The sequence below is a fragment of the Oryx dammah genome, unplaced genomic scaffold, assembly GCF_014754425.2.
Source record: "Oryx dammah isolate SB20612 unplaced genomic scaffold, SCBI_Odam_1.1 HiC_scaffold_26, whole genome shotgun sequence".
In the NCBI taxonomy this organism is placed as follows: Eukaryota; Metazoa; Chordata; class Mammalia; order Artiodactyla; family Bovidae; genus Oryx; species Oryx dammah.
In genome coordinates this window covers 93,717,441-93,743,409 of record NW_024070210.1, presented here as the reverse complement: position 1 = coordinate 93,743,409, position 25,969 = coordinate 93,717,441, and the positions used below count along the sequence as shown (strand labels likewise).

General features: G+C 43.3%; 1 protein-coding gene and 1 non-coding gene across 2 annotated transcripts in view; both read left to right on the top strand.

Annotated features, from left to right (window-relative positions):
• Positions 1-1,647: 1,647 nt before the first annotated feature.
• Positions 1,648-1,754, top strand: LOC120853818. The gene has a single exon (XR_005718870.1). It is a non-coding gene; the product is annotated as a U6 spliceosomal RNA (small nuclear RNA).
• A 2,990-nt stretch (positions 1,755-4,744) lies between these two features.
• LOC120853752 (ankyrin repeat and death domain-containing protein 1B-like) overlaps positions 4,745-25,969 on the top strand; it is a 77,679-nt gene continuing 56,454 nt past the window's right edge. Inside the window, exons 1-7 of the mRNA XM_040227663.1 lie at positions 4,745-4,810; positions 8,259-8,417; positions 8,492-8,561; positions 13,986-14,089; positions 16,511-16,609; positions 21,254-21,352; positions 21,447-21,551. Of these exons, the coding sequence (XP_040083597.1) occupies positions 4,745-4,810; positions 8,259-8,417; positions 8,492-8,561; positions 13,986-14,089; positions 16,511-16,609; positions 21,254-21,352; positions 21,447-21,551 (702 nt within the window). The remainder of the gene's footprint in view (positions 4,811-8,258; positions 8,418-8,491; positions 8,562-13,985; positions 14,090-16,510; positions 16,610-21,253; positions 21,353-21,446; positions 21,552-25,969) is intronic.

The window sequence follows — 25,969 nt, the reverse complement described above, 5'->3', positions numbered from 1 at the left end:
TCAGCCATTTTAGTAATGGGGAAATGGGGGGAAAAAAAAACCTCAAAGAGACATTATAGCATCTCTCCCAGATTCATAAGAATGAAAGGATCTAATGATATTGTTTTGGTGATGATGTGGAGCAATATGAACTCCTTAAAAAAAAGTATTTAATTATTTATATGGCTGTGCCAGATCTTAGTTGCAGCACTCAGGATCTCAATCTTCATTGCGGCACGTGGAATCTTTATTTGCTGTAAGCGTGTAGACTCTAGTTCCCTGGCCAGAGAGGGAACCCAGGCCCCTGTGTTAGGAGCTCGGAGTCTTAGCCACTGGACCCCCAGGGAAGTCCCTATGAACTCTTTCTTTGAAAACAACCTCTTTGGAAAACAGTCGGCTCTTCTTTAGTAACTCTGAAGACGTGTGTACTCGATGTGTAGCTGCACTCCTGTATATATGCTGGTTGTCTTCCATTTGCCCTCCTGATTGATTCTGTGCCCTTCATTCTGCGCTACGTCCAGTGAGGCATCATGGCAGCAAGAAGCCACTGCAGAAGGTTTCAAGGAAAAACGATGAGGTTGGGTGTTTATTCTCTCATATAGCTTTCTGAAGCTGGTCAAGTCCCTTGAACAAAGGTCACAACCTCTTCATATCTTCATATGTCATTCTCTGCTCTCTGCCTCTCCAGGCTCTGACAATCCTTTCCTTACCCCTCACCCTTTTACCCTACAAGGTGGCAGCAGAGTCTTGCCCTTATTAGCCCTCCAGGTGCTGCCCTATCTTTTGTGCTTTCCTCACACCCTGGCCAGGTGGCGCTAGTGGTAAAGAACCTGCCTGCCAATGCAGAGAAATAAGAGATGCAGTTGGATCCCTGGGTTGGGAAGACCCCCTGAAGGAGGTCATGGCAACCCACTCCAGTATTTTTGCCTGGAGAATCCCATGGACAGAGGAGCCTGGTGGGCTATAGTCCATGGGGTCACAAAGAGTCGGACATGACTGAAGCGACTTAGCACAGCACACACAACCTGCTCACTTTTGTAAATGGTCCCCTTTTTAAAACTCATCTCAAAATACATGGTTTCTTTTTTTCCTGCCAGGACCATAACTGATACAATGTCTTGGGATAACTAATTGAACATGTTTTTAGGAAGCATTTGCAAGGTTACACATAGCAGCACTGTAATAACCAAAAAATATGGAAATAAGCCTAATAGTCAACATTGATAGACTAAATTCTACCATTGTATTTTCATGTAGATGCAAACAATAGAATTCTACACATTAGTGAAAATGAAAGAACAGATGATCAGAAGGTGGATGAATATCACAAACGTAATGTGGAGCAACAGAAGCAAATTATAGAAGGATGCCATCAGCAAGATTCCATGCATGTAGTTCAAAACAGTGTATAGCGCTTTAAGAATGTATTCCTATAAGTCAAATTATAAAGAGAACTATTGTCTCCAAGATAGAATAATGACCTTCTGTGGGGAGAAAAAGGGATGTGATTGAGGAATGCACATGGAGCTGCTGAAACACTGCCAGCGCTCTATTGTCTTAGGTGGTGACTGTGGGTGTTTACTTCTGAAATATTATTTAAATTGTACATATATATTTTATATACTCTTGTTCATATATGACCTGTATCACAAGTTTTTTAAAAAGTCAGTGCTCGCTTTGGCAGCACATATACTAAAATTGGAATGATACAGAGAAGATTAGCATAGCCCCTGAGCAAGGGTGACACACAAATTCGTGAAGCGTTCCATATTTTACTGCCTTATGACCCAGCAATCCCACTGCTGGGCATACACACCGAGGAAACCAGAATTGAAAGAGACACGTGTACCCCAATGTTCATCGCAGCACTGTTTATAATAGCCAGGACATGGAAGCAACCTAGATGTCCATCAGCAGATGAATGGATAAGAAAGCTGTGGTACATATACACAATGGAGTATTACTCAGCCATTAAAAAGAATACATTTGAATCAATTCTAATGAGGTGGATGAAACTGGAACCTATTATACATAGTGAAGTAAGCCAGAAAGAAAAACAATACGGTATACTAACGCATATATTGGAGAAGGCAATGGCACCCCACTCCAGTACTCTTGCCTGGAAAATCCCTGGATGGAGGAGCCTGGAAGGCTGCAGTCCATGGGGTCACTGAGGGTCGGACACGACTGAGCGACTTCACTCTCACTCTTCACTTTCATGCATTGGAGAAGGAAATGGCAACCCACTCCAGTGTTCTTGCCTGGAGAATCCCAGGGATGGGGGAGCCTGGTGGGCTGCCGTCTATGGGGTCGCACAGAGTCGGACATGACTGAAATGACTTAGCAGCAGCAGCAGCAGCAACGCATATATATGGAATTTAGAAAGATGGTAACGATAACCCTGTATGCGAGACAGCAAAAGAGACACAGATGTATAGAACAGTCTTGGACTCTGTGGGAGAGGGAGAGGGTGGGATGATTTGGGAGAATGGCATTGAAACATGTATAATATCATATATGAAATGAATCGCCAATCCAGGTTCGATGCATGATACTGGATGCTTGGGGCTGGTGCACTGGGACGACCCACAGGGATGGTACGGGGAGGGAAGAGGGAGAGGGGGTTCAGGATGGGGAACACGTGTATACCTGTGGCAGATTCATGTTGATGTATGGCAAAACCAATACAATACTGTAAAGTAATTAACCTCCAATTAAATAAATTTATATTAAAGAAATAAAATTTAAATAAAATCTAAAATGTCAGAAACTTCTTTCTTTATTGAGGTGAAATTTTCCTCCATCTCTGCAGGTATTTGCCTCATTAGAGAAAAGGTACATTTCTCTCTGCTAGGACTTTGCTGAACACAGCCGGAAAGAGCCATCCCTTGTCTACATTTTCAGTTTTTCTCCTCATTTCCCCTAATGCTACAGCCACAGCAGAATTTGGTCTACTCTCCAGGGTCAAATTGTCAAAGTTGACCAAACATTTTATCATCTCCAAACAAGTCACCATCTTTCCAGCCTATGAAATGTGTCCCCATTCCTCAAAGTCCCTCCCTTTAAACACTAAGTCAATTCTGTATACTGGGTTTTGTTTTAGCACCCTACTTTTTTAGCACCACTTCAGAATTTCATTTCAGCTGTGAGTTACAGAAACCCAATCTGTCTCTTAAAAAAAAAAAAAATCAGTTCTAGTTTTCCCATGAAACATGAATTTCATTGGTTAGCGTTAGCTCAGTAATTCAAAGATGGGTTCACAGTCTCATTTTCTTGGCCTCACATGGCCAGCTTCTGGTCACAAGATGGATGGGCTTTTCCATGTCCAGCCTTACACATGAGTTCCAGGCAAGAAGACAAAGAAGTGAAAAGGATAAAAGGGCAATGAGTCTGTCCCAGTTTAAGGAGCTTTCCTGGAAGCCCTACGTAACAATTTCCACTTCCATCTCATTGGCCAAACTGTCACATGGCTTCCTCATACTAAAGGGAACCTGGAAATGTAATTTTTAGCAAGGCACATTGCTACACCCAAACAGAAGCAGGTTCTGTTAGTAAACTGTCTCACCTATAAAAAACTGTATAAATCATACCATTTAATGGTGAAATTTTAGAAGCACTCCTTAAGAATGACACAAGGGTATCCTCTGTTGTTTTGCTGGAGTCAATTCAATAAATAAGATGAATTAAAAACTGGAAACAAAAATGAAACTTTATTGTCAGATGTGTTTGTATTTTTTCAAATCTACAGTTAATAAAGGAGTTCAAGGTTATGGCTACAAGATCAATGTACAAAATCAGGAGCATTCCTGTACAACAATAATAGCAAATTAGGACATGTAATAAACATAATCTCTTTCATGATAATAATCTATAAGGGACCTTAGGGTCTGGGGAGGTAGGGAGGTGTCATCTATCAGAATTTGTTGAGTCCTTTAAAACTACCAAATATTACTGAAAGACAAACAGTATGTCTGAGGAAATTAAAAAGTGTTCCTAGTGAGGAAGAATAGCTATTTTAAAAATAACTATTCTCCCCTAACTCTGTAAGTTCAATAAAATTCAAAACAAAACTTCTCATGGTTTTTCTTGGAAGTTGTTAAGTAGATCCTAAATTTTATATGGAAGAGCAAAGGCCCAAGAATAACAAGGTAGAACGACAGGCCCTAGTACATATCAACATTTATTAAAAAGCTGTAGTAATTAATACCATATACTAATAGAGTGGTATTACTACTACTGAACTGGAAAGACTGATGCTGATGCTGAAGCTGAAGCTCCAATATTTTGGCCAATTGATGCGAAGAGCTGACTCATTGGAAAAGACCCTGATGTTGGGAAAGATTGAGGTCAGGAGGAGAAGGGGGTGGCAGAGGATGAGATGGTTAGATAGCATCACTGACTCCATGGACATGAGCTTGAGCAAACTCCAGGGGACAGTGAAGGATGGGGAAGCCTGATGTGCTATAGTCCATGGGGTCGCAAAGAGTTGGACACAACTTAGTGACTTAACAGCAACACTAGAGTAGTATTGGCATGGATATATACATTTTAGACAACTCAGTACAAAAAGTATTCGCTATTTAATAAATGGTGCCTGAGGTGCTGCTGTCCATGAGGTTGCAAAGAGTCAGACACAACTTAGCGACTGAACAAATTGTGCCTGAACTCTGACCTTCCAACTGATTTCTCAGCTTTTCCTGCTCTAAACCACTTTGTGCATTTATTACACATTAGCCACAAATGACATTTTCATAATGTCACCATTATGCTAGAAACAAAAGCTGTCAAAACTCTCAGCTCTGTCCAGGATCAGCGGGAGTTGAGAAGAAAGGTAGAATTTTCAGCATATGATGATTTCTGTGGTGCAAATGGGCTTCCCTGGTGGCTCTGCAGTAAAGAAAACACCTGCAGTGCTGGAGACCCTGGTTCAATCCCTGGGTCAGGAAGATCCCCTGGGGAGGAGAACATAGCAACCCACTCCAGTATTTTTGCCTGGAGAATCTCATGGACAGAGGAGCCTGGCAGGCTACACAATCCATCCAGTGGCATAGAGTCGGACACGACTGGAGTGACTGAGCACGCATGCGTGTGCAAATTCCATGACCGATTTCAAGCTATTGACATGATGTCAACCAGTTCACAAAATTCCTAAAAATTTAACAATCGGCTCTTGGTTGCCAGTACAAATGAGCTCCTACAAATCACTGTCCTTGATGTACACTAAGCTCAGGTTTGACGTTCAAGGACACTGAAGTCACACAGCATAGCTTGTAGTTTCCTCAATAAACCAAGCTGCTTCTCCCTTCTGGTCTTGGGGTCAGTTGCTCCCTCTGTCCAGAATGTGCTTCCTGAATGCCCCTTTGCCCTCTACATACACAATAAACATACTTGACCATTCATCACAATTAGCCCAAGGATTACCATTCAGCCCAGCGACCACTTTCAGGAAATGGTCCCTGCGCTCTAGGAAAACTGATTAGTCACTCCTTTGTGCCCCTGTTTCTGAAACGTTCTTTGCTGCGACTTTGCTGTGGTCTCTCTCTACTGGGTTGTAGGCTGCTAGAGATGCTGTCTCTCTCTGATCTCTGAACTCTAAGCACGAAGCACAAAGCCTGGCACTTAACAGACGTTAACTATTATTTGTTGACATATAAATGAATAAATAATATTTGTCCAAAAACTGATGTCTGTTACTATCTTACCATATTTTCTTTGGAAAGACAGGGTGATGGTTGATCTAGATGGCTACGCTCAAGCTGGGCCATAGGGATGGGCATTCCAGGAACAGGGAACTGCACTTCTTTCCCTTTGTTGGGTAGAGGCTTGTTTTAGAAATGTTTTATTACTCTGTTCTTTCGAGGTAGCTTGGAAATATTTGGGAAAAGGCTCAAAATATGACCATTAACCTAGGGCTTAAAAAAAATGCTTTTTGAGGAAATACCTCATTTTGAAAAGTGTATCTGGTGCTGATTTTTTTCCCCATTTTGAAAAGCAATTATATGTTAGAGCATCGCTGGTGCTGGTAGGATGTCCGTGGACTTCACAGAGAGGTGGCGTTTATACCCCTGGAGCAAAACCTGTTTTTTTTGGTTGGATCATTTGCTTTGTAATACACAGTTGAATTACCAGTTGTTCAAGAAAAACTCAAAACATATTATAGGGAGTATTAAAAACATGATCACATCTATTAAATCATAATATTGGACTGTTCCGCTTACAAGTGTGAGATAATTTATTTTCTAAAATTGTTGCTATCTACAGAAGGCTCAGGGAGACAGAAGATAATTCAGAGGCAAACAGTTTATACCCTTGCCATTTAATCACAGTCTCTTAAGTCTGTCATTATTTCAAACTCATATATACCTACGTATGTATACATATGCATGTGAAGTGAAGTGAAGTGAAGTCGCTCAGTCGTGTCCGACTCTTAGTGACCCCACGGACTGTAGCCTACCAGGCTCCTCTGTCCATGGGATTTTCCAGGCAAGAGTACTGGAGTGGGTTGCCATGCATAGATGTACATATGTCTACTTTGTTTTGGGGGGCTCCAAAATCACTGCAGATGGTGATTGCAGCCATGAAAATGCTTGTTTTTTGGAAGAAAAGTTATGACCTACCTAGACAGCATATTAAAAAGCAGAAACATTACTTTGCCAACAAAGGTCCATCTAGTCAAAGCTATGGTTTTTCCAGTAGTCATGTACAGATGTGAGAATTGGCCTATAAAGAAAGCTGAGTGCTGAAGAATTGATGCTTTTGAACTGTGGTGTTGGAGAAGACTCTTGAGAGTCCCTTGGACTGCAAGGAGATCCAACCAGTCCATCCTAAAGGAAATCAGTCCTGAATATTCATTGGAAAGACTGATGCTGAAGCTGAAACTCCAATACTTTAGTCAACTGTTGTGAAGAACTGACTCATTGGAAAAGATCCTGATGCTGGGAGAGATTGAAGGGGGGAGGAGAAGGGGACGACAGAGGATGAGATGGTTGGATGGCATCACTGACTCCATGGACATGAGTCTGAGTAAACTCTGGGAGCTGGTGATGAACAGGGAGGCCTGGAGTGTTGCAGTCCATGGGGTTGCAGAGTCGGTGACAACTGAGCCACTGAACTGAACTGATACCTACTAAGCACACACACACAAGACCTCTGCCAAACCTGCATCTGTTACTAACTCTGTCAGCCCTTATAACACCTCTTCTTTTCATTCCTTTTGTCAAGTCTTCAACAGTTGCCTAATCTTTGGCCTTCCAACTTACTTCTCAGCTTTCACCACTTTCTTTCCTTTCACTAAACCATAGGCAATTCTTTCCTAACATCACTCTTATCTGTGTGTGTGTGTGTGTGTGTGTGTGTGAACAAAAGAGGTGGGTCAGTTCTGGGGTCAAATCTAGTTCTGTTTTATGAGGCTTTTTTTCACTCTCAGAATATGCTAAACTTCTAATTTAACTCCTACTTCAAGCACACTGTTTATGTATAGTAGGGATTCAGTGGCGATATCCTGGCTGTTCACTATTGTACATTTCTTCCTTATTATTTGAATTTTAGCTAGGCATACGATTGCCCAGCATAGTTTACTATATTTCATTAATTCTTTACTTTCTAAGCCACTATAGTCCATGGGGTCGCGAGGAGTTGGACACCACTGAGCCGCTAACACTTTCAAGAAAGAAAGAATACCCAAGATGGGGAGGCCAGGAGGTTACCACTGCGTTACACCGGGATACCAAGGTTTTCCATTTTCGAAGAGGGAACTGAGTCGTACTTTATTCAAAAGAAAATTCTGGAAGTCCATTTAGAATTGATTCAGTACTGAAGATCCAATAGTGTTGGTTTTATAAAGCTAACTTCGACAACTCCGAATTGTATTCTATTCAGTTCAGTTCAGTCGCCCAGTCGTGTCCGACTCTTTGTGACCGCATGGACTGCAGCACTCCAGGCTTCCCTGTCCATCACCAACTCCCGGAGCTTGCTCAAACTCACGTCCATTGACTCGGTGATGCCATCCGACCATCTCATCGTCTGTCCTCCTCCCGCCTTCAATCTTTCCCAGCATCAGGGTCTTTTCCAATGAGTTAGTTCTTCGCATCAGGTGGCCAAAGTATTGGAGCTTCAGCTTCAGCATCAGTCCTTCCAATGAATTAATTCAGGACTGATTTCCTTTAGGATGGACTGGTTGGATCTCCTTGCAGTCCAAGGGACTCTCAAGAGTCTTCTCCAAATTGTACTCAGAACCACCTAAATGGGGCCGGGACTTTCCTCTTAATTTCTCACTGTAGGTGCTTCCAGCACAGCGCGCGCCACACCTGAAGGCGGCCGCGCCCGGGCAGGACTGCAGCCCCAGGCGAGGCGCCCGCGGAGGCGCCCGCAGCGGAGAGCGGGCCCTGGTGTGCGCGGCGCCCGAGCGGGGCGGGCCTCGGGGTCGCACCTGGAGCCCGGTCCGCTCGCCCCAGGGCGCAGGGCGGCGGCGAGGGGCTGCGAGAGACCCGAGGGGCGCGGCGGCCGGCCCTAGAGGCGCCTGTCCCGGGGCCCCAAGCAAGAGCGGCCGCAGGAGGAGGCGGCGGCGGCCGGAAACGAGTTCCGTGAGTCCGGATACAGGTCTGGAAACTCCCTCGGGGGCGGAGCGAGGCGGGCCTGGGGAACCGGTTGAGCAGCTGCGGGTGCCCCAGGGACCCGAGCCCATCCTCACCCCCGCGCCCTAGGTGGGCTGGGTTTCAGCTTTGGGAGCCACACCCTCCCAAGGGTTGGCTCACGTTTCTCAGGACGTTTTATTTCAGGTTAACCCTGCACTATAGGTGGAAGGAAAGTGTTCCTCTTTCAAATTAAGGAAGAGGATTTTCCAAGAAATCATTCAGCCCTTTTACTAATAAGGAAAGAGTTTTATGTGCTGTTATCTCCTACAGCCTGAGCCTTCACTAATTTATTGTGTGACCTCAAATAAGTCACCTAATTTTTCTGTACTTTAGTTTTTAAAGCATGGAGGGGTTCCTCTGTGCCTTGGGAATAAATTTCCAGCATAAACTGAGGGATGCTGTTTAAGAGTCCTTAAAGTTAAGCATCGAGTCTCTTAACAGGCACACCATCCATGTCACCTCGCTGCGATGCCTCCTTTCCGAAAGACCAGCCTTGGGTGCAGAACATCAGTTTCTCAAGACAGTCTTCAGTTAGTTCATCCATCCATCCATCCAGCTAGCCAGCCGTTCTTTCTAGAAATATTTTCAAGAAAGTACTACGTAAATGCACATTTTGGATGTAGAGATGCAGAGAGAGCATCGCATAAAGACGCAGAAAGTAATATGTAAATGAACATTCTGGATGTAGGGATGCAGACAGAGCGTATTCTGGCCCAGGCTCAATTTCTGGTTGTAGGGGGTTGATAGATAATAAAATAAGTAAGCAAATAAATGAATGAGATATTTTAAGGTAGTGGTAAATGCTATGGACTGTGGTGGATTCATGTCAATGTATGGCAAAACCAATACAGAATTATAAAGTAAAATAAAAAATAAATTTAAAAAAATAAATAAATGCTATGGAGACTATGGAATAGAGTGATGTGATTGTGACGGGGGACAGGAGATGTGGTGATCAGGGCCGACAGGATATTTGAGCCAAATCTCTGAATGATAGGAAGGAATCAACCATGGGACCTTCCTCAGCGATCAATGCAAAGAAATAGAGGAAAACAATAGAATGGGAAAGTCTAGAGAGCTCTTCAAGGAAATTAGAGATACCAAGGGAACATTTCATGCAAAGATGGACACAATAAAGGACAGAAATGGTATCAACCTAAGAGAAGCAGAAGATACTAAGAAGAGGTGGCAAGAATACACAGAAGAACTGTACAAAAAAGATCTTCGCGACCCAGATAATCACGATGGTGTGATCACCAACCTAGAGCCAGACATTCTGGAATGTGAAGTCAAGTGAGCCTTAGGAAGCATCACTATGAACAAAGCTAGTGGAGGTGAGGAATTCCAGCTGAGCTATTTCAAATCCTGAAAGATGATACTGTGAAAGTGCTGCACTCAATATGCCAGCACATTTGGAAAACTCAGCAGTGGCCACATGACTGGAAAAGGTCAGTTTTCATTTCAGTCCCAAAGAAACATAATGCCAAAGAATGCTCAAACTACCGCACAACTGCACTCATCTCACATGCTAGTAAAGTAATGCTCAAAATTCTCCAAGCCAGGCTTCAGCAATACGTGAACCGTGAACTTCCAGATGTTCAAGCTGGATTTAGAAAAAGCAGAGGAACCAGAGATCAAATTGCCAACATCCATTGGATCATCGAAAAAGCAAGAGAGTTCCAGAAAAACATCTATTTCTGCTTTATTGACTATGCCAAAGCCTTTGACTGTGTGGACCACAACAAACTCTGGGAAATTCTTAAAGAGACATGAATACCAGACTACCTGAGCTGCCTCTTGAGAAATCTGTATGCAGGTCAGGAAGCAACAGTTAGAACTAGACATAGAACAACAGACTGCTTCCAAATAGGGGAAGGAGTCTCAAGGCTGTATATTGTCACCTTGCTTATTTAACTTATATGCAGAGTACATCATGTGAAATGCTGGGCTGGATGAAGCACCAGCTGGAATCAAGATTGCCAGGAGAAATATCAATAACCTGAGATATGCAGATGACATCACCCTTATGACAGAAACTGAAGAACTAAAGAGCCTCTTGATGAAAGTGAAAGAGGGTGAAAAAGCTGGCTTAAAACTCAACATTCAGAAAACTAAGATCATGGCATCTGGTCCCATCACTTCATGGCAAATAAATGGAGAAACAGTGGAAACAGTGGCTGACTTTATTTTTGGGTGGTCCAAAATCACTGCAGATGCTGATTGCAGCCATGAAATTAAAAGACACTTACTCCTTGGAAGAAAAGTTATGACCAACCTAGATGGCATATTAAAAAGCAGAGATGTTACTTTGCCAACAAAGGTCTGTCTAGTCAAAGCTATGGTTTTTCCAGTAGTCATGTATGGATGTGAGAGTTGGACTATAAAGAAAGCTGAGCACTGAAGAATTGATGCTTTTGAACTGTGATGTTGGAGAAGATTCTTGAGAGTCCCTTGGACTGCAAGGAGATCCAACCAGTCCTTCCTAAAGGAAAGGAGTCCTGAATATTCACTGGAAGACTGATGCTGAAGCTGTAGCTCCAATACTTTGGCCACCTGATGCAAAGAACTAACTCATTGGAAAGGACCCTGATGCTGGGAAAGATTGAAGGTGGGATCCGGAGAAGGGGATGACAGAGGATGAGATGGTTGGATGGCATCACCAACTCAATGGACATGAGTTTGAGTAAACTCTGGGAGTTGGTGGTGGACAGGAAGGCCTGACATGCTGCAGTCCATGTTGACACAACAGAGCAACTGAAATGAACTGAAATGAACTGAACCATGGGAAGTTTGGGGGGGAAAGCATTAAAATTAAGAGGAATAGCAAATGCAAGGCAGGAATGAAACTGATCTATTGTTGAAAAAAAAGGAAGCAGACTTACCTGTTGGCCAGTGGTTAAGACTCCACCTGACAATGTGGGAGACTCTGAGTTCAATCCCTGGTGGGGAAGCTAAGATCCAACATGTTGGCATTCTGCAACTAGTACTGAGATCTTGTGCCCTGCAAGGGAAGGTCCTGCGTGCAGCAGCTAAGACCAGGTGCAGTTAAATAAATATTTTAAGAAAAAGAAAGAGGAGTAAGACCAGACTATTTGAATATTAGGTATTGAAGGGGAGAGCGGATGATATTGGTGTGGTACACAGAACCAGTTCAGGCAAGGCCTTGATGCCCTGAGAGAGGAACTTAAATATGGTATTGTTGGTGTTTTAAAATTTGAGCCATTCTAACAGCTGCATATTGATATCTCCTTGTGGTTTTAAGTTATGTTTCCCTAATAGATAATGATGCTGAACATCTTCTAATGTGCTTACTGCCATCTATATATCCTCTTTGGTTCCTCTTTGTTCCATTGAAGTCTTTTCCCTATTTTTAAATTGGATTTTGTTTTCTTACTGTTGAGTCGTTTGTCAGATGTGTGATTTGCATATTTGTTCCCCCAATCTATAGGTTGTCTTTTTTATTCTCTTAACAGTATTTTTCACAGAGCAAAGTTTGAAATTTTTCTAAGGTCCAATTTACTATTGTTTTCGTTTACGGTCATGCAGCTGGAGTCATGTGTAAGACAGAACTCTTTGCCTAATCCCAGTTTATGAAGCTTTTCTCCTATGTCTTCTTCTAAAAGTTTTATGATTGAAAAAAAAAAAAAAAAACACGTATTTCTTTGGCTTCACCAGCTCTTAGTTACAACTAAGCAAGCAGGATCTTGGATCTTTACTGTGGCATGTGGGATCTAGTTCCCTGACCAGGGAGGGCCCCTTGCTGTGGGAACAGGAAGTCTTAACCACTGGACTACCAGGGAAGTCCCTTTTCAGCTCTTTTATATTCCAAAATTTTGGGGCCCCCCAAAAAAAGTCACTGCAGATGGTGACTGCAGCCATGAAATTAAAAGATGCTTACTCCTTGGAAGGAAAGTTATGACCAACCTAGATAGCATATTCAAAAGCAGAGACATTACTTTGCCAACAAAGGTCCGTCTAGTCAAGGCTATGGTTTTTCCTGTGGTCATGTATGGATGTGAGAGTTGGACTGTGAAGAAAGCTGAGCGCCAAAGAATTGATGCTTTTGAACTGTGGTGTTGGAGAAGACTCTTGGGAGTCCCTTGGACTGCAAGGAGATCCAACCAGTCCATTCTAAAGGAGATCAGCCCTGGGATTTCTTTGGAAGGAATGATGCTAAAGCTGAAACTCCAGTACTTCAGCCACCTCATGCGAAGAGTTGACTCATTGGAAAAGACTCTGATGCTGAGAGGAATTGGGGGCAGAAGGAGAAGGGGACGGCAGAGGATGAGATGGCTGGATGGCATCACAGACTCGATGGACGTGAGTCTGAGTGAACTCCAGGAGTTGGTGATGGACAGGGAGGCCTGGCGTGCTGCAATTCATGGGGTTGCAAAGAGTCGGACACGAGTGAGCAACTGAACTGAACTGAATATTCCAAAATAACAACAAACAACAACAAAGAAGCAAACAAACAAAAAACAACTCAGTAAATCCTGGAGTCTTCTCTAAGCTATTTAATAAAAACTGCCATCTGAATATGTATTATGTGTGTGACCTGTACATACAGAACCTAGAGGGTTCCCTTGTGGCTCAGGAGGTAAAGCATCTGCCTACAATGCAGGAGATGGGGTTCTGGGTCAGGAAGTTCCCCTGGAGAAGGAACTGGCAACCCACTCCAGTATTCTTGCCTGGAAAATCCCAAGGATGGAGGAGCCTGGTGGGCTACAGTCCATGGGGTCGCAAAGGGTCGGACACGACTGAGCCACTTCACTTCATGTGACCTGTAACGTTCGTAGTGTGTAGTAATATTAATGTTTCTAGTAAAAGTGAAAATCTTCTTTTATCTCCTTTCATGTAAATGAAAATAAAACATGTTTATCACTTTTAACCTTCATTCATGACTATTTATATGATGTGCTGTGTTCCATGGTTTTGTTTCTGCAGGTCTGGCATCCCACAGGGTTCTGCTGACAACAGTTTTATCTCTGTAAGCTTGCATAGAGTATTTGGGCTCCTCCCTGCCTAATCTTGTACAAACATTTTATAAACAACGCCCCTTGAGAAGTCAGTGGCCATCCTCCAACCTCCCAGAGCTATATTCTGCATTGCTGACTTCAGGGTGGTCCTTGAGAATGTTTTGTTTGGGATAGGAAGATGTTTAAGGCTGTGAAAACGCTTTCAGTGTGAGGAGTATGTGGAATCTTGATAATACAGCTTTATAAAATATTGAAGCAAAGTTCCCACACCCAAAATAGCAGACTGTGAAAGGCTCAAGGCTGTGGTTTCAGGTTTTTAGTCCCAAGGTTTGCCACATGAGGTTTGCTTTCTCTTCAACCCTCTTCGATTCCCTCAGTCATGCTTGCTTGCTTTCAGAGCTGCCAAATGAGAGAAGCTTCCAGAATGCTGCTAAAAGCAATGATTTGCATCTTATGGAGAAGCTGTTTGAAAAGAAGGTTAACATTAATGCTGTGAACAATGTAGTAGAAATCACAGATGTGACAAGTGATAGCAGTGTGGGTTTACACAGTGCAACTGAAATAAAAATAAAAATAAAAACGATTCTGCTAAATGAGATGAGGGGGAGCTCTTTTGTTGGCAGTTCCAGAATGTTTAAGCTAATAGTGGAATCAAGCTGTATGTAGAAGAGGCTCTGGGTGTTTTAATTGTTCTGATCTGAGGGGACGTGCCCAAGGTCTTTATGTGCAGCTGTGCTAAGTCTCTGGGTGGGCACTGTAGCCAGGTGTCAAGGTTATGGGCCTGCACTTGGTCCTGGATCATAGCCTGTGGATCACTTTGGCCTCACACATTCTGGAAAGGCAGAACGTCTTTTGCTACACAGTTCATCATTGTTTTCTCATCAGTAATGTGCTTTGTGGTTGGAGCCTTCCAAATTTAAAATCCAAAGGAAAGTACGGGTTTGCTTTTTACTGCTTGTGGAATATAGTACATCTGCCTGTTGGGCAGTGAGGCCTCTCCTGAGACCCGGCTCTCACTTGTTCTTCAGTGCCTGGGTTTAGGGGAGAAGTCCCACTGCCAGAAAAATGGATTGCTTACTGCTTGGTTTTGTGGAGATTTCCTGACAGCCCCATAAGGCAGGGTCCATTGGAGTGAACAGACTGGGGGCTGTCTCTGTTGTTTAGGACGATTTGTGGAGTGGTTCAAGGTGGGGATGGCAGAGGTGGGTTGGATGCTAAATAAAGCGTAAACTTTAAGAGACCTGCTTGTACAGACTCCTTCCAAAGAACATGGAGGACTCTGCCAGTGTGTTCCATTGTTATATGAGTTTGTAAAATCTGAAAAAAGAAGAAAAGTAAACTGCCATCAGTTAAGCTTTCTGACTCTGGCTTTAAAGAGGGCTCCTGAAAAGTGTAAACTTCACCTTCCACAAAACCTGGATCTGTTCCAGGCAGTGAGTTGTAGAAACTGAGGTGTGCAGGAGAAGGGTGTTCAGCAGTGGTGCGTGTGTGTACGTGAGGGGATTTACGTGTCTGTATGTATTGTGTGCATGTCTGATATGTTCTGTGTGAATATCCTGTTCATTACACATAGACATCCTAGAAAGAGTAGAAAAATGGCACACTTTTGCAGCAGAACAATTTCAGGAACAAAAAAGAGGACGGGAAACAAGAAAGGAACGGAGCATAATAAATAAGGATCTTTGAAGGCAATACCTAGATTAACTGTTGAATAAGCAAAGCAATAATCATTTTTCTAAACAGCAGGAAATAGATCCTCCAATGTACCTTTCAATAACCCTTTGAAAATCTTTCCACATAACTTTCTAATATTTTAAACCATACTTTTATATAACAGTACTTAATACACTAAAACTAACAGCCAGTGGAGCAAGTTATCATAAACTCCTGGTGAATTATATTATAGTTTCTAGCGACATCTTTTTTAGTCCTGTTTACAGCAGATTGCTGACATGGTTGCTTGTAGAGTTCTTTAAAATCGGTGATGACAAAGATTAAAAGAATGTGGAAGTGGTTTTACTGACTTATCTTGGATGCTATTTTGGTTTGTATCCTTATTCACAAATAAAGATAAAAGGGAGTTTCTAAGCCCAAATTGGACATCCTAGAATATAGCTCTAGACTGCAAACAATAGCAAGGGTAACTCATGTTTTGTCAAACCTAGTTTATCACCAATTTAGCTACTAAGGAAATCAGATGTTTAAACAGTTATCATATTTTTGCAATAATTTATTAATGAGAAGCAAAGGATAGTAAATTCTTTGGAAGCAAAATCAATGGAAATATGACATGTGTTTTCCTTACAAGCAAAACATCCTTTGTCTGAAGCACAGCAGACTGTCTCCAGACATCCTGGGGGCACCAAGTTGGCTTTTTTTTGAAGCAAACGATAGTTATGCTTTTTTTTCCTCTGTGTGTCTCTCCTTCTTTCCTTCCTTCCCTCCCTCTTTTTTTTTTTTTTTGTTTCTTTCTTTCTCTTTCTTGATTTGTTTGATTCAATACAATTTACAGTCCAAAAAACTACAGGGGAAAGAGCCACATATGGACTGAACTAGGAGAATTTTTGTTATGCATTATCAATATATTCTACCATTATCAATGATTGCATACTGGAAAAATACAGCTGTTACACTCTAGTTGAAATCTATTATATTGTTATAATCAGTCATAGGTTACCCTGTGGATTTCAGATTGCTGTATACACTGCAGTTGGTTGCGAAATTCTCTGATGTTATCTATTAGTAGAGAAACGTAAGATTATGCTGGATACAGTTCTCACTGCTTTTAAAGACAAGGCAAAGAGTAGATAATCAAAACACAAACACCAGGTTAAAAAAAAAATTATGGCCACTTCAAGAACCAGGAATCTTAAGAAGGCAAAATAGCGATCAGAACTGAAGACACAAATTATGTTTCCTCAGATGAACCTCACAGCCTTGCATTTTGCAGTGGGGACAAATCCTTTATCTGCTGTGGATTTCTTGCTTAATCACAAGGTCAGGGTGGATATTGCTGATACAGTAAGCCCATCATTTGGTAGAACGGATTCAGTTCAGTTCAGATCAGTCTCTCAGTCATGTCCAACCCTTTGCAACTCCATGGACTATAGCACGCCAGGCCTCCCAGAGTTTACTCAAACTCATATCCATTGAGTTGGTGATGCATCCAACCATCTCATCCCCTGATGTCCCCTTCTCCTCCTGCCTTCAATCTTTCCCAGCATCAGGGTCTTTTCAAATGAGTCAGCTCTTCACATCAGGTGGCCAAGTATGGAGTTTCAGCTTCAGCATCAGTCCTTCCAATGAACATTCTGGACTGATCTCCTTTAGGATGGACTGGTTGGATCACCTTGCAGTTCAGGGGACTCTCAAGAGTCTTCTCCAACACCACAGTTCAAAAGCACCAATTCTTCAGCGCTCAGATTAGAGCATAACTATTGTAAGGGGGAAATCTGGTCGCTTGGGTTCTCTTTTCTCCACACACACACAAACTGTTTCCATCGACAGTATTCATTTTGGAAAGATCTCTTTAAAGAATATGCATGTCATGTGCTCTTTGTATTTGGTGACAAAACTGTTTCTTCATTACCAGTAGGACTTAGGCTTTTGCTTATTTCCCATGTTGACCTTATGTCCAGTAGCATGCATTTGTAAGGATAAAATGGCTGCCCAGAGGATCAGTTGCATAACCCAGAGGTGAGGACTCTGGTTCAATGTGGGCAGCACCTCCAAGTCTGGGGAAGAGGCCGACGAGGTAAACGGAAGTTCTTACTCCAGATGTGGACAAAGGCTTCCAGGTGGAGGGCAGGCGGTGCTCAGAGGATAATACAAACATCTACTCTCAAGGCTGCTTTCAGTTCAGTTCAGTCACTCAGTTGTGTCTGATTCTTTGTGATCCCGTGGACTGCAGCATGCCAGGCCTCCCTGTCCATCAGCAACCCTGGAGCTTGCTCAAACTCATTTCCGTCGAATTGGTGATGCCATCCAACCATCTCATCCTCTGTCATCCCCTTTTCCTCCTGCCTTCAATCTTTCCCAACATGAGGATCTTTTCCAGTGAGTCAGTTCTTCACATCAGGTGGCCAAAGTATTGGAGCTTCAGTCTCAACATCAGTCCTTCCAGTGAATATTCAGGACTGATTTCTTTTAGGATGGACTGGTTGGATCTCCTTGCAGTCCAAGGGACACTCAAGAGTCTTCTCCAACACTACAGTTCAAAAGCATCAATTCTTAGGCGTTCAGCTTTTTTAATAGTCCGACTCTCACATCCATACATGACTACTGGAAAAACCATAGCCTTGACTAGACCAACCTTTGTTGGCAAAGTAATATCTCTGCTTTTTAATATGAAGTCTAGGTTGGTCATAACTTTTCTTCCAAGGAGAAAGTGTCTTTTAATTTCATGGCTGCAATCACCATCTGCAGTTATTTTGGAGGCCATAAAAATAAAGTCAGCCACTATTTCCACTATGTCCCCATCTATTTGTCACGAAGTGATGGGACCAGATGCCATGATCTTAGTTTTCGAAATGTTGAGCTTTAAGCTAACTTTTTCACTCTCCTCTTTCACTTTCATAAAGAGGCTCTTTAGTTCTTCCTTGCTTTCTGCCATAAGGGTGGTGTCATCTGAAGATATGAGGTTATTGATATTTCTCCCAGCAATCTCGATTCGAGCTTGTGCTTAAACTACTGCACAATTGCACTCATCTCACACACTAGTAAAGTAATGCTCAAAATTCTTCAAGCCAGGCTTCAACAGTACGTGAACCATGAACTTCTAGATGTTCAAGCTGGATTTAGAAAAGGCAGAGGAACCAGAGGTCAAATTGCCAACATCCATTGGATCATTGAAAAAGCAAGAAAGTTCCAGAAAAACATCTATTTCTGCTTTATTGACTATGCCAAAGCCTTTGACTGTGTGAATTACCACAAACTGTAGAAAATTTTGAAAGAGATGGGAATACCAGAGCACCTGACCTGTCTCTTGAGAAATCTGTATGCAGGTCAGGAAGCAACAGTTGTAACTGGACATGGAACAACAGACTGGTTCCAAGTAGGAAAAGGAGTCCATCAAAGCTGTGTATTGTCACCCTGCTTATTTCCCAGCATACATCTCAGTAATCTTGGGCGTGTTCTTTTTTTTTTTTTTTTTGCTTCTCCTTACCTGAACTTTCCTGAGAATAAGAGAAGACATTAATGCAGTTTCAGTGGCAGCCCAAATTACTGCTAAAAAGCTTATACACTTCAAAATGGAAGGCCCCCACAGAACCTCACTCCTTCCTTGTTTATTGATTTCTATGCTATACGTTTATCAAACTGTCCTCCAGGTTTACATATACAGTTGATCACAAGAGGCAAATAAGATGTTCTGAGAAGGCTTATTTTTTGGACAGCACATTTGCAGAAGTTATAGATGATTTTTTAATATGTAGTACCATGTTTATTGGATTACATACTTAACCACTGTACTACTGTTTTTACTAGGGTCTGATGTAAGAAATACACCATACGCTGGGTGGTTTCCACAACAAACATTTATTTCTCACAGACCTGGAAACTGCAGAGTCCCAGATCAAGATGGTAGCACTTCCAGTGTCTCGTGAGAGCCACTTCTGGTTTTATTCACTCTCAGTGGAGAGCAGTCAAGCTCTGTGTCTATTTATAAGGGCACTAATCCCGTTCATCAGGGTTCCACTCTCCTGACCTAATTAGCTCACAAAGGCATGATTTTCAAATCCATCACATTGGGGATTAGACTTAACATATGAGTTATTGAGGGACACAAACGTTCCATCCAGAGCCTATATTTTTTAAAAATGAAAATATATCAATGACAGAGTTTTTGAATGTTGGGTACCTGTCTCATTTCCCCTATATACCCACAGGGTTTTCTTGTTTTTATTGTTGTTTGCCTACATTTTAAAAGAGATTTATTTAAGAATTTTTTTTCAGCTTTGTTGAGGTATAGTTGAAAAATGAAATTGTGATACATTTAAAATGTACATAGTGACAATTCGGTGTGTGTATACACTGTGAAAAGACTCCTCCCATCTAGTTAATTAACACACTCATCATCTCATTCCTTCTTTGGTGAGAACATGTAAATTCTATGCACTTAGCAAATCTCACTTGTATACAAGTCTTATCAACTAGAGTCACCACATGATAAGACCCTTAGACCTTATTCTTAGGGTTTTTGACAGGGATAAAAGGAAATAGAAAAACAGACACATGAACTTACAGATAAGGATCCTGAGGCTTAGGGTTGGTTAAGCTGAGCAAGACGGCAACCTTTGGAAGTGGTAGAGACAGAGTTTGAGGTCAGTTTGTTTGAGTCTACAGATCATGCTCGTAACGCCTGCTCTGTAGACTTCTTAAACTTGGGGCCTGGGGCTCAGGTCTCAATTTTCCCCAAGCCCTTCATTCCCTCCTCCTGAGATAACCAGTGCTAACTGCTAGCTAGTTCCTTTCATGCTCCCTGCCTGCTCCTCTCTGTACAAGTCTGAGTGTCTCAGCATCACTGCCGGCCAGTAGGTCTTGAGCAGAATCTCAGCCTCTCTCATGCACATGTATGTGTGCACACACACTTACATGGTTTTATATAGGGAGTGTGTTTTAAATAATTTATACATAAGTAGATTCTTTTTATGACTTCAGTCTTCTCTGGGTTTCCTTTTTTGGCGTAGCTTCCTCTTCTCCAGTAACTACATTTAGTAATGTAGGACCTGTGTGTTTATTTCTGTCCTGTCCTCTTGCTCATATCATCATATCCACATTGCTATCTTTCCACCTCCTTACCCACTTACAGTAGATATAGATACATACATAAACACATATGAGTGTTTTTGGTCATTGTTTGTTTTATAAAAAATGGGATTGTATTATATTTTCTCTGCATCTTATTTCCCACATTTACTAGCCACCTAGTGGAAATCTCTCCAACTGTTATAGCCCTGATTAATTACTTGTAATGCCTACATGATGTGGTGTGACTGTTCCCTGATTTCTTCAGTGTTTCCATATTGATGGACATTTACTTACCTTGCTGTCAGTTTTAAGGGTTGCAATTAATAACCTTGTTTATATAACATTAAGTCCAGAAATTTATTTTCACAGGATAGAGTCCCAGGAGTGGGATTGCTGGTTGTATTTAAAATTTTAATAGATATTGCCAGATTGTTTAAAATGAAATGGTTTCATTTCCACTAATATCTTAATAGAGTACCTCTTTTGGTCCTTATTGATTTGTAAGGATACTTCATATATTATAGAAAGGAACCATTTATCCATATTAAGTTACATGTTAAAAATCTATCATTTGCTTACTGACTATCAATTTGCTCCTTTTATATCTTTTGAATCAAAACACTATACATTATAATCTAAATTTTCTTCTAGTATGTTTATTGTTTGTCTGCTTTTTTTGTATGTATGATATGATACAGGATTTAATTTTGTTTTTTTCCAGATGATGAATCACTTGTACCTGTATTACTTTTAAATCTATTCATTTTCCCCATAGAATTGAAATATCACTTTTGCTGAGCACTGAACTCTCTCATTTCTTGATCTTCAGCAGTTAGGTATTCACATGGCTTTTGTTGGTTGAGATAGTGTGGTGGCTCACTCAAGTGTGGGTTCCTTTCTTCTCTTTTCTTCAGGAAGCATGGCTTGACAGTACTTCACCTTGCAGCCTGGTCTGGAAGTCTCGAGAGCGTGCTCATGTTGACTAGAGCTGGAGCGGACCAGAGAGCCAAGAGGCAGGTATGTGGATCACAACCGGACATAAGCCCTCCCTCACAGTGCAGGAGGGGGAAGGTTGCAGAGTAATTACCGCCCCTCCCCTGGCTCTCTTTAGGATGGCATGAATGCCCTCCACTCTGCCACTCAGAGCAATAGCGTGCACATCGTGGACCACCTCATTCAAGATCTGTACCCGCAAGTCCTGGGCCAGCCTGATCAGGTGTGTTAGCTGTGGGTCTCAAATAAACCCCACTAAACTGCACTGTCTTCTTGTCCCTGCTGGAACTACCAGAGCAGCCGGCACAGACGGACCGGCCCTGCAGCTGACTCCTCCCGCACTCGGGCAGACCACAGAGCAGAAGGCAGTCATCGGTGCTGGCGGCGGCCTCGGCCCCTGCCTGTGGGCAAGGCAGGAAGCAAGGAAGGAGCAGTCTCTGCTCCCTCATCCTGGCCACGGGGTGGGCAGGATCCACCCTGTGTGCGCGTCCGCATCTTACTCTGGAGGCCTGGCCTCTTGGGAATGTGCTTGACCCAAGGCGGTGCTGCGATGGGCCATGGAGTATACGGCACTTGCACCATACTGGTCTCTATTTTCTTCTTTTCATAAGAAGCATGGTAATAATAATAACAGCTACAGTGGCTCTAGTGGTAAAGAACCTGCCTACAAGGCAGGAGACACAAGAGATGCTGGGGTTTGACCCCTGGGTCGGGAAGATCCCCTAGAGAGGGCATGGCAACCCACTCCAGTATTCTTGCTGGAGAACCCCCATGGACAGAGGAGCGGGGTGGGCTGCATACAGTCCATGGGGTCGCAGAGTTGGGCATGACTGCAGCAACTACGCACCACTTATGGAATGTTTGTCAGTGTGCTTGGCCCAGAGGAAAGCTGTGTCCACACATTATTTCAGTGAGAGCTCTAGAGCTTGGCACATAGGGGTGCCTAACGAATCATTGCTGAGTGACTTAAACTGTTAAACCCCATAGGAATCGTATAATGAAGAAATATTTTCATTTATACTGAGGAAGTCGAGGCTCAGAGACACTGAGTACCTGGTCTGAGGTCCCAAACTGGAAGGTGACAGAGCCAGGTTTGAATTCCGATCTGGTGACTCCAGGCAGTACGCTGTACTGTCCCCCTTCTCGGAAGACCCTGGGCATTGCCCATGCGCTAGGGAGTAGCCCTTTCTAGGCTCTTTTCACAAGGCAGTATCCTCTGTGGGGCTGGCATTTGGATTTCAAATGGGACCTCCTCTTCACTGTGCCTGTTGAACTTCATTCTCCATTGAAGACTCTCTAGCAGTTAATCAGTAATGTTCATTTTATTTCATCTCTTTTAGGAAACTTTCACATTTTTTTACCTCTATCTTAAAAATAATAACAAAAAAACCTTTAACAAATGAAGTCTATAAATTTCTTTCACTTCTTCTAAGTACAACTGAGCAACTACACATTTCATAGCTTGGAGGCAGACAGACTTGGGCTGAGGTCTGGGCATATATTAAATATATAGGTTTAGCAAGTCCTCCAACTGCTGAAGTCCTCAGTGTCTGCCTCTGTGCATTGGGAAGAATAAAACCTATTTCATCGTAGCACCAAGGCATGATTTTGAGAGATGTCTTGACCTCCATGTCTCTTTTATCAGCAATATCTCCATTCTTTGATGTAAATGATTTTCATACTTCCTCAATCTTATGTACAGATACCTCTGCCTGTGAGCAAAATGGCAAGCCATTCTCTCAACTCTTTGCAATCAGACACCAACCCTAAGCCATTCCCATGTAGCAACATCAAAGCAGCCATGGCCGGGATGCCTAAATGAGCTAATGACTACAGCTGCTGCTGCTGCTGCTAAGTCGCTTCAGTCGTGTCCAACTCTGTGCGACCCCACAGACGGAAGCCCACCAGGCTCCCCCTTCCCCGGGATTCTCCAGGCAAGAACACTGGAGTGGATTGCCATTTCCTTCGCCAATGCATGAAAATGAAAAGTGAAAGTGAAGTCACTCGGTCATATCCAACTCTTAGTGACCCCATGGACCACAGCCCACCAGGCTCCTCCATCCATGGGATTTTCCAGGCAAGAGTACTGGAGTGGGGTGCCATTGCCTTCTCCTAATAACTACAGAGCACTCAGCAAAGAGCCTGGCACAAGGTCAGTACTCACTGAATGGTAGCTGTTATAACAATTATTATAGGGTGAAACACTGTCTGGTTTCTTCAGGCTGACAACCATCATCAAACAGCATTTAATGTCAGGATGAAGAAGTCAGACACTCCAGTTTCATCCATGCTAACTAGGAGTGTGGCCTACGACTGAATTCCATTCAATTCAAGTCAGCAGATGTGTGTTCATAGCCTGTTTTGTATGAGACCCAGGACTGTCTTCCTTTTCAGTGGGCTCTGGATGCTTTCCTGGGAGACAGCTGTGTGTGGGGAGGATCAGACAGGCTGAGGGGGCTCAATGACCAAAGTAGGTTTACGGGGCGCCTTCCCCACTTCTGCAGCTTCCTATGGCCTTCCTGTCTGTTATCTCTTCAGCTGGCTGAGTTTTCCCTGTCCCACTGCTTTCCCTCCAAGTTTGACCATTTGTTGGGCAAAGACTGAGGAACCCTGACTATGCAGCGCCAGGTGTCCAGATGAGAGATCCTAAAACGAAGCTGCAATGAGAACCATATGCAGAATGAGCAAATCATGAGTCCTCTGGGTCATCTAGGGAGAGGAGTCTCTGAGTCCCATTCCTAAAGAAACCTGGATTCATCCATGGGAGAGACAGTCTGTCCTTTGCCTGAGATCTGTGAGTGGGGTCAAGGATATTAGCCAAAGCCAGTGGGAACCGGGATCCAGAGCTCAGGGTCCGCTCATCCATTGTTGGTACCACATTAGTATTTGCTTAAAGGTATTGTGGCGCTCATGAAATGCACTGAAGGGAAAAGACTGCTCCACCTTCACAGCTGCCTTTCTTGCCCAATTTCTTATCCACAGAAAGGGACTGAGAGCCTGTACACCTGCCCAGAGTTACTAATCCTTCTCATTAGCCTTGGAGGGAACTCCAAAAGCTCACAAGGAAAGCCGAACAGGGAGGAGGTTTGTATTAATCAAATGGATTTAAGTAGCCCCAGAAGAGATTGGGTAGGACGGCAGAGGTGGGGGCCACTGGGAAGTATGTTGAGGTTTCTCCCAACTCTGTAGCTCTAAAAAATATGTGGCCCCTCCAGAGGAGAGAGATTAGAGCAGCCAGGAGAAGTTAAGGGTTAAGTAGTCTAGATATTTTGACTCTATGTGTAACTTCCACCTAGAGATCAAAACTAAGTACTCAGACCAAAAAGTTTGGAGAGGGAGGGACACTAAAGGGAACAGCCTCAGGGGCCACTCATGTATCTTTGGATATTTACAAAGTCTGGTGGTGTAACATAGGTTGGTTTCATCTGTGAAAACAGAGGAACTTCCATTGATTTAAAGGAATCTTTACAGGAAATCTCTAGAGGTCCAAATGCAAAAAAACTCATCCTTGTTCAGAAGGCTGGAGATAATGAGCAGGAGGGTCTGGGAAGACAGTTTCCTCTGTGGACCTGTGGTCCACACTCACAGCCTTAGATTTCATCAAATCTGTTGCCTCTCGTCTGGGGAGAACTGACCCAGCGGCTCCCTTTCACAGCAGTTCCATGACTTCAGAAGCAACGCACTGCTCTTCCAGCACTTTTTGCTGAATGTTCTTTTTTCTCTCTCAAAATCCAGTTATGTAGGGACCCATAATGATGCTAAAGCTGAAACTCCTTTTGCTGAATTCAGCTGTGAATTGCTCATAGCAGGGTGAAGGGAAATTTCATGAGGAAGACACGCCCAGGAGGCACCGGGGCTCTTCCTGCTGGCCTCCACCGGCCTCCTCTCCTGGGAGGCCCTCCAGGACACCCTCTCTGGGGTCCGTGGGAAGGGATGGTCAGGTGGGACTTTGGGTGCCCAATTGATGGCTGTTTGTGACACTTTTACTCAACTTGGTAACTTGTCAAATAACCCTGCTGCTGCTAAGTCGCTTCAGTCGTGTCTGACTGTGCGACCCCATAGACGGCAGCCCACCAGGCTCCCGCGCCATTTTTTTTTTCTTGGCCTGCGCAGTTTGAGGGATCTTAGTTCCCCTTCCAGGAAAGGAACCAGCAGGGAGTGAAAGCTAGAGCCCAAACCACTGGACCCCCTGGGAACATCCAAAGCTCCAGTTTTAAACAGGACACGGCTATGATTTTTTCTCAAACGGCAGAATATTCCAGAGTGTACATCTTGGACGTGCACGGTACAGACAAAATACCTGTGCGCCCACCACGCAGTTCAAGAAAAAGGAAATTGTCAAACTTTGAAAACCCTCAATCCACCGAAGGGAGGAACCACGGTCATGAATTTGGTGCCAATCACTTGCTATATATTTTTTTTTTCGTTTTCAATTTAACAGCCAAGTCTGTAACAGAAATCAAACTCGGACATACACATACACAAAACATCTGAAACCCGGGTCTCCGCTCGGTGCGGCGTGGCGATGCCAGCCCGCCCGCCGCTTCGCCCCCTAGTGCTGACACAGGGGCGCCGCGTGAAGACAGCTTTCCCGAGCGGAAAGGCCGCCCACTTGCCTTATTTGCATACCCACCGCGCCCT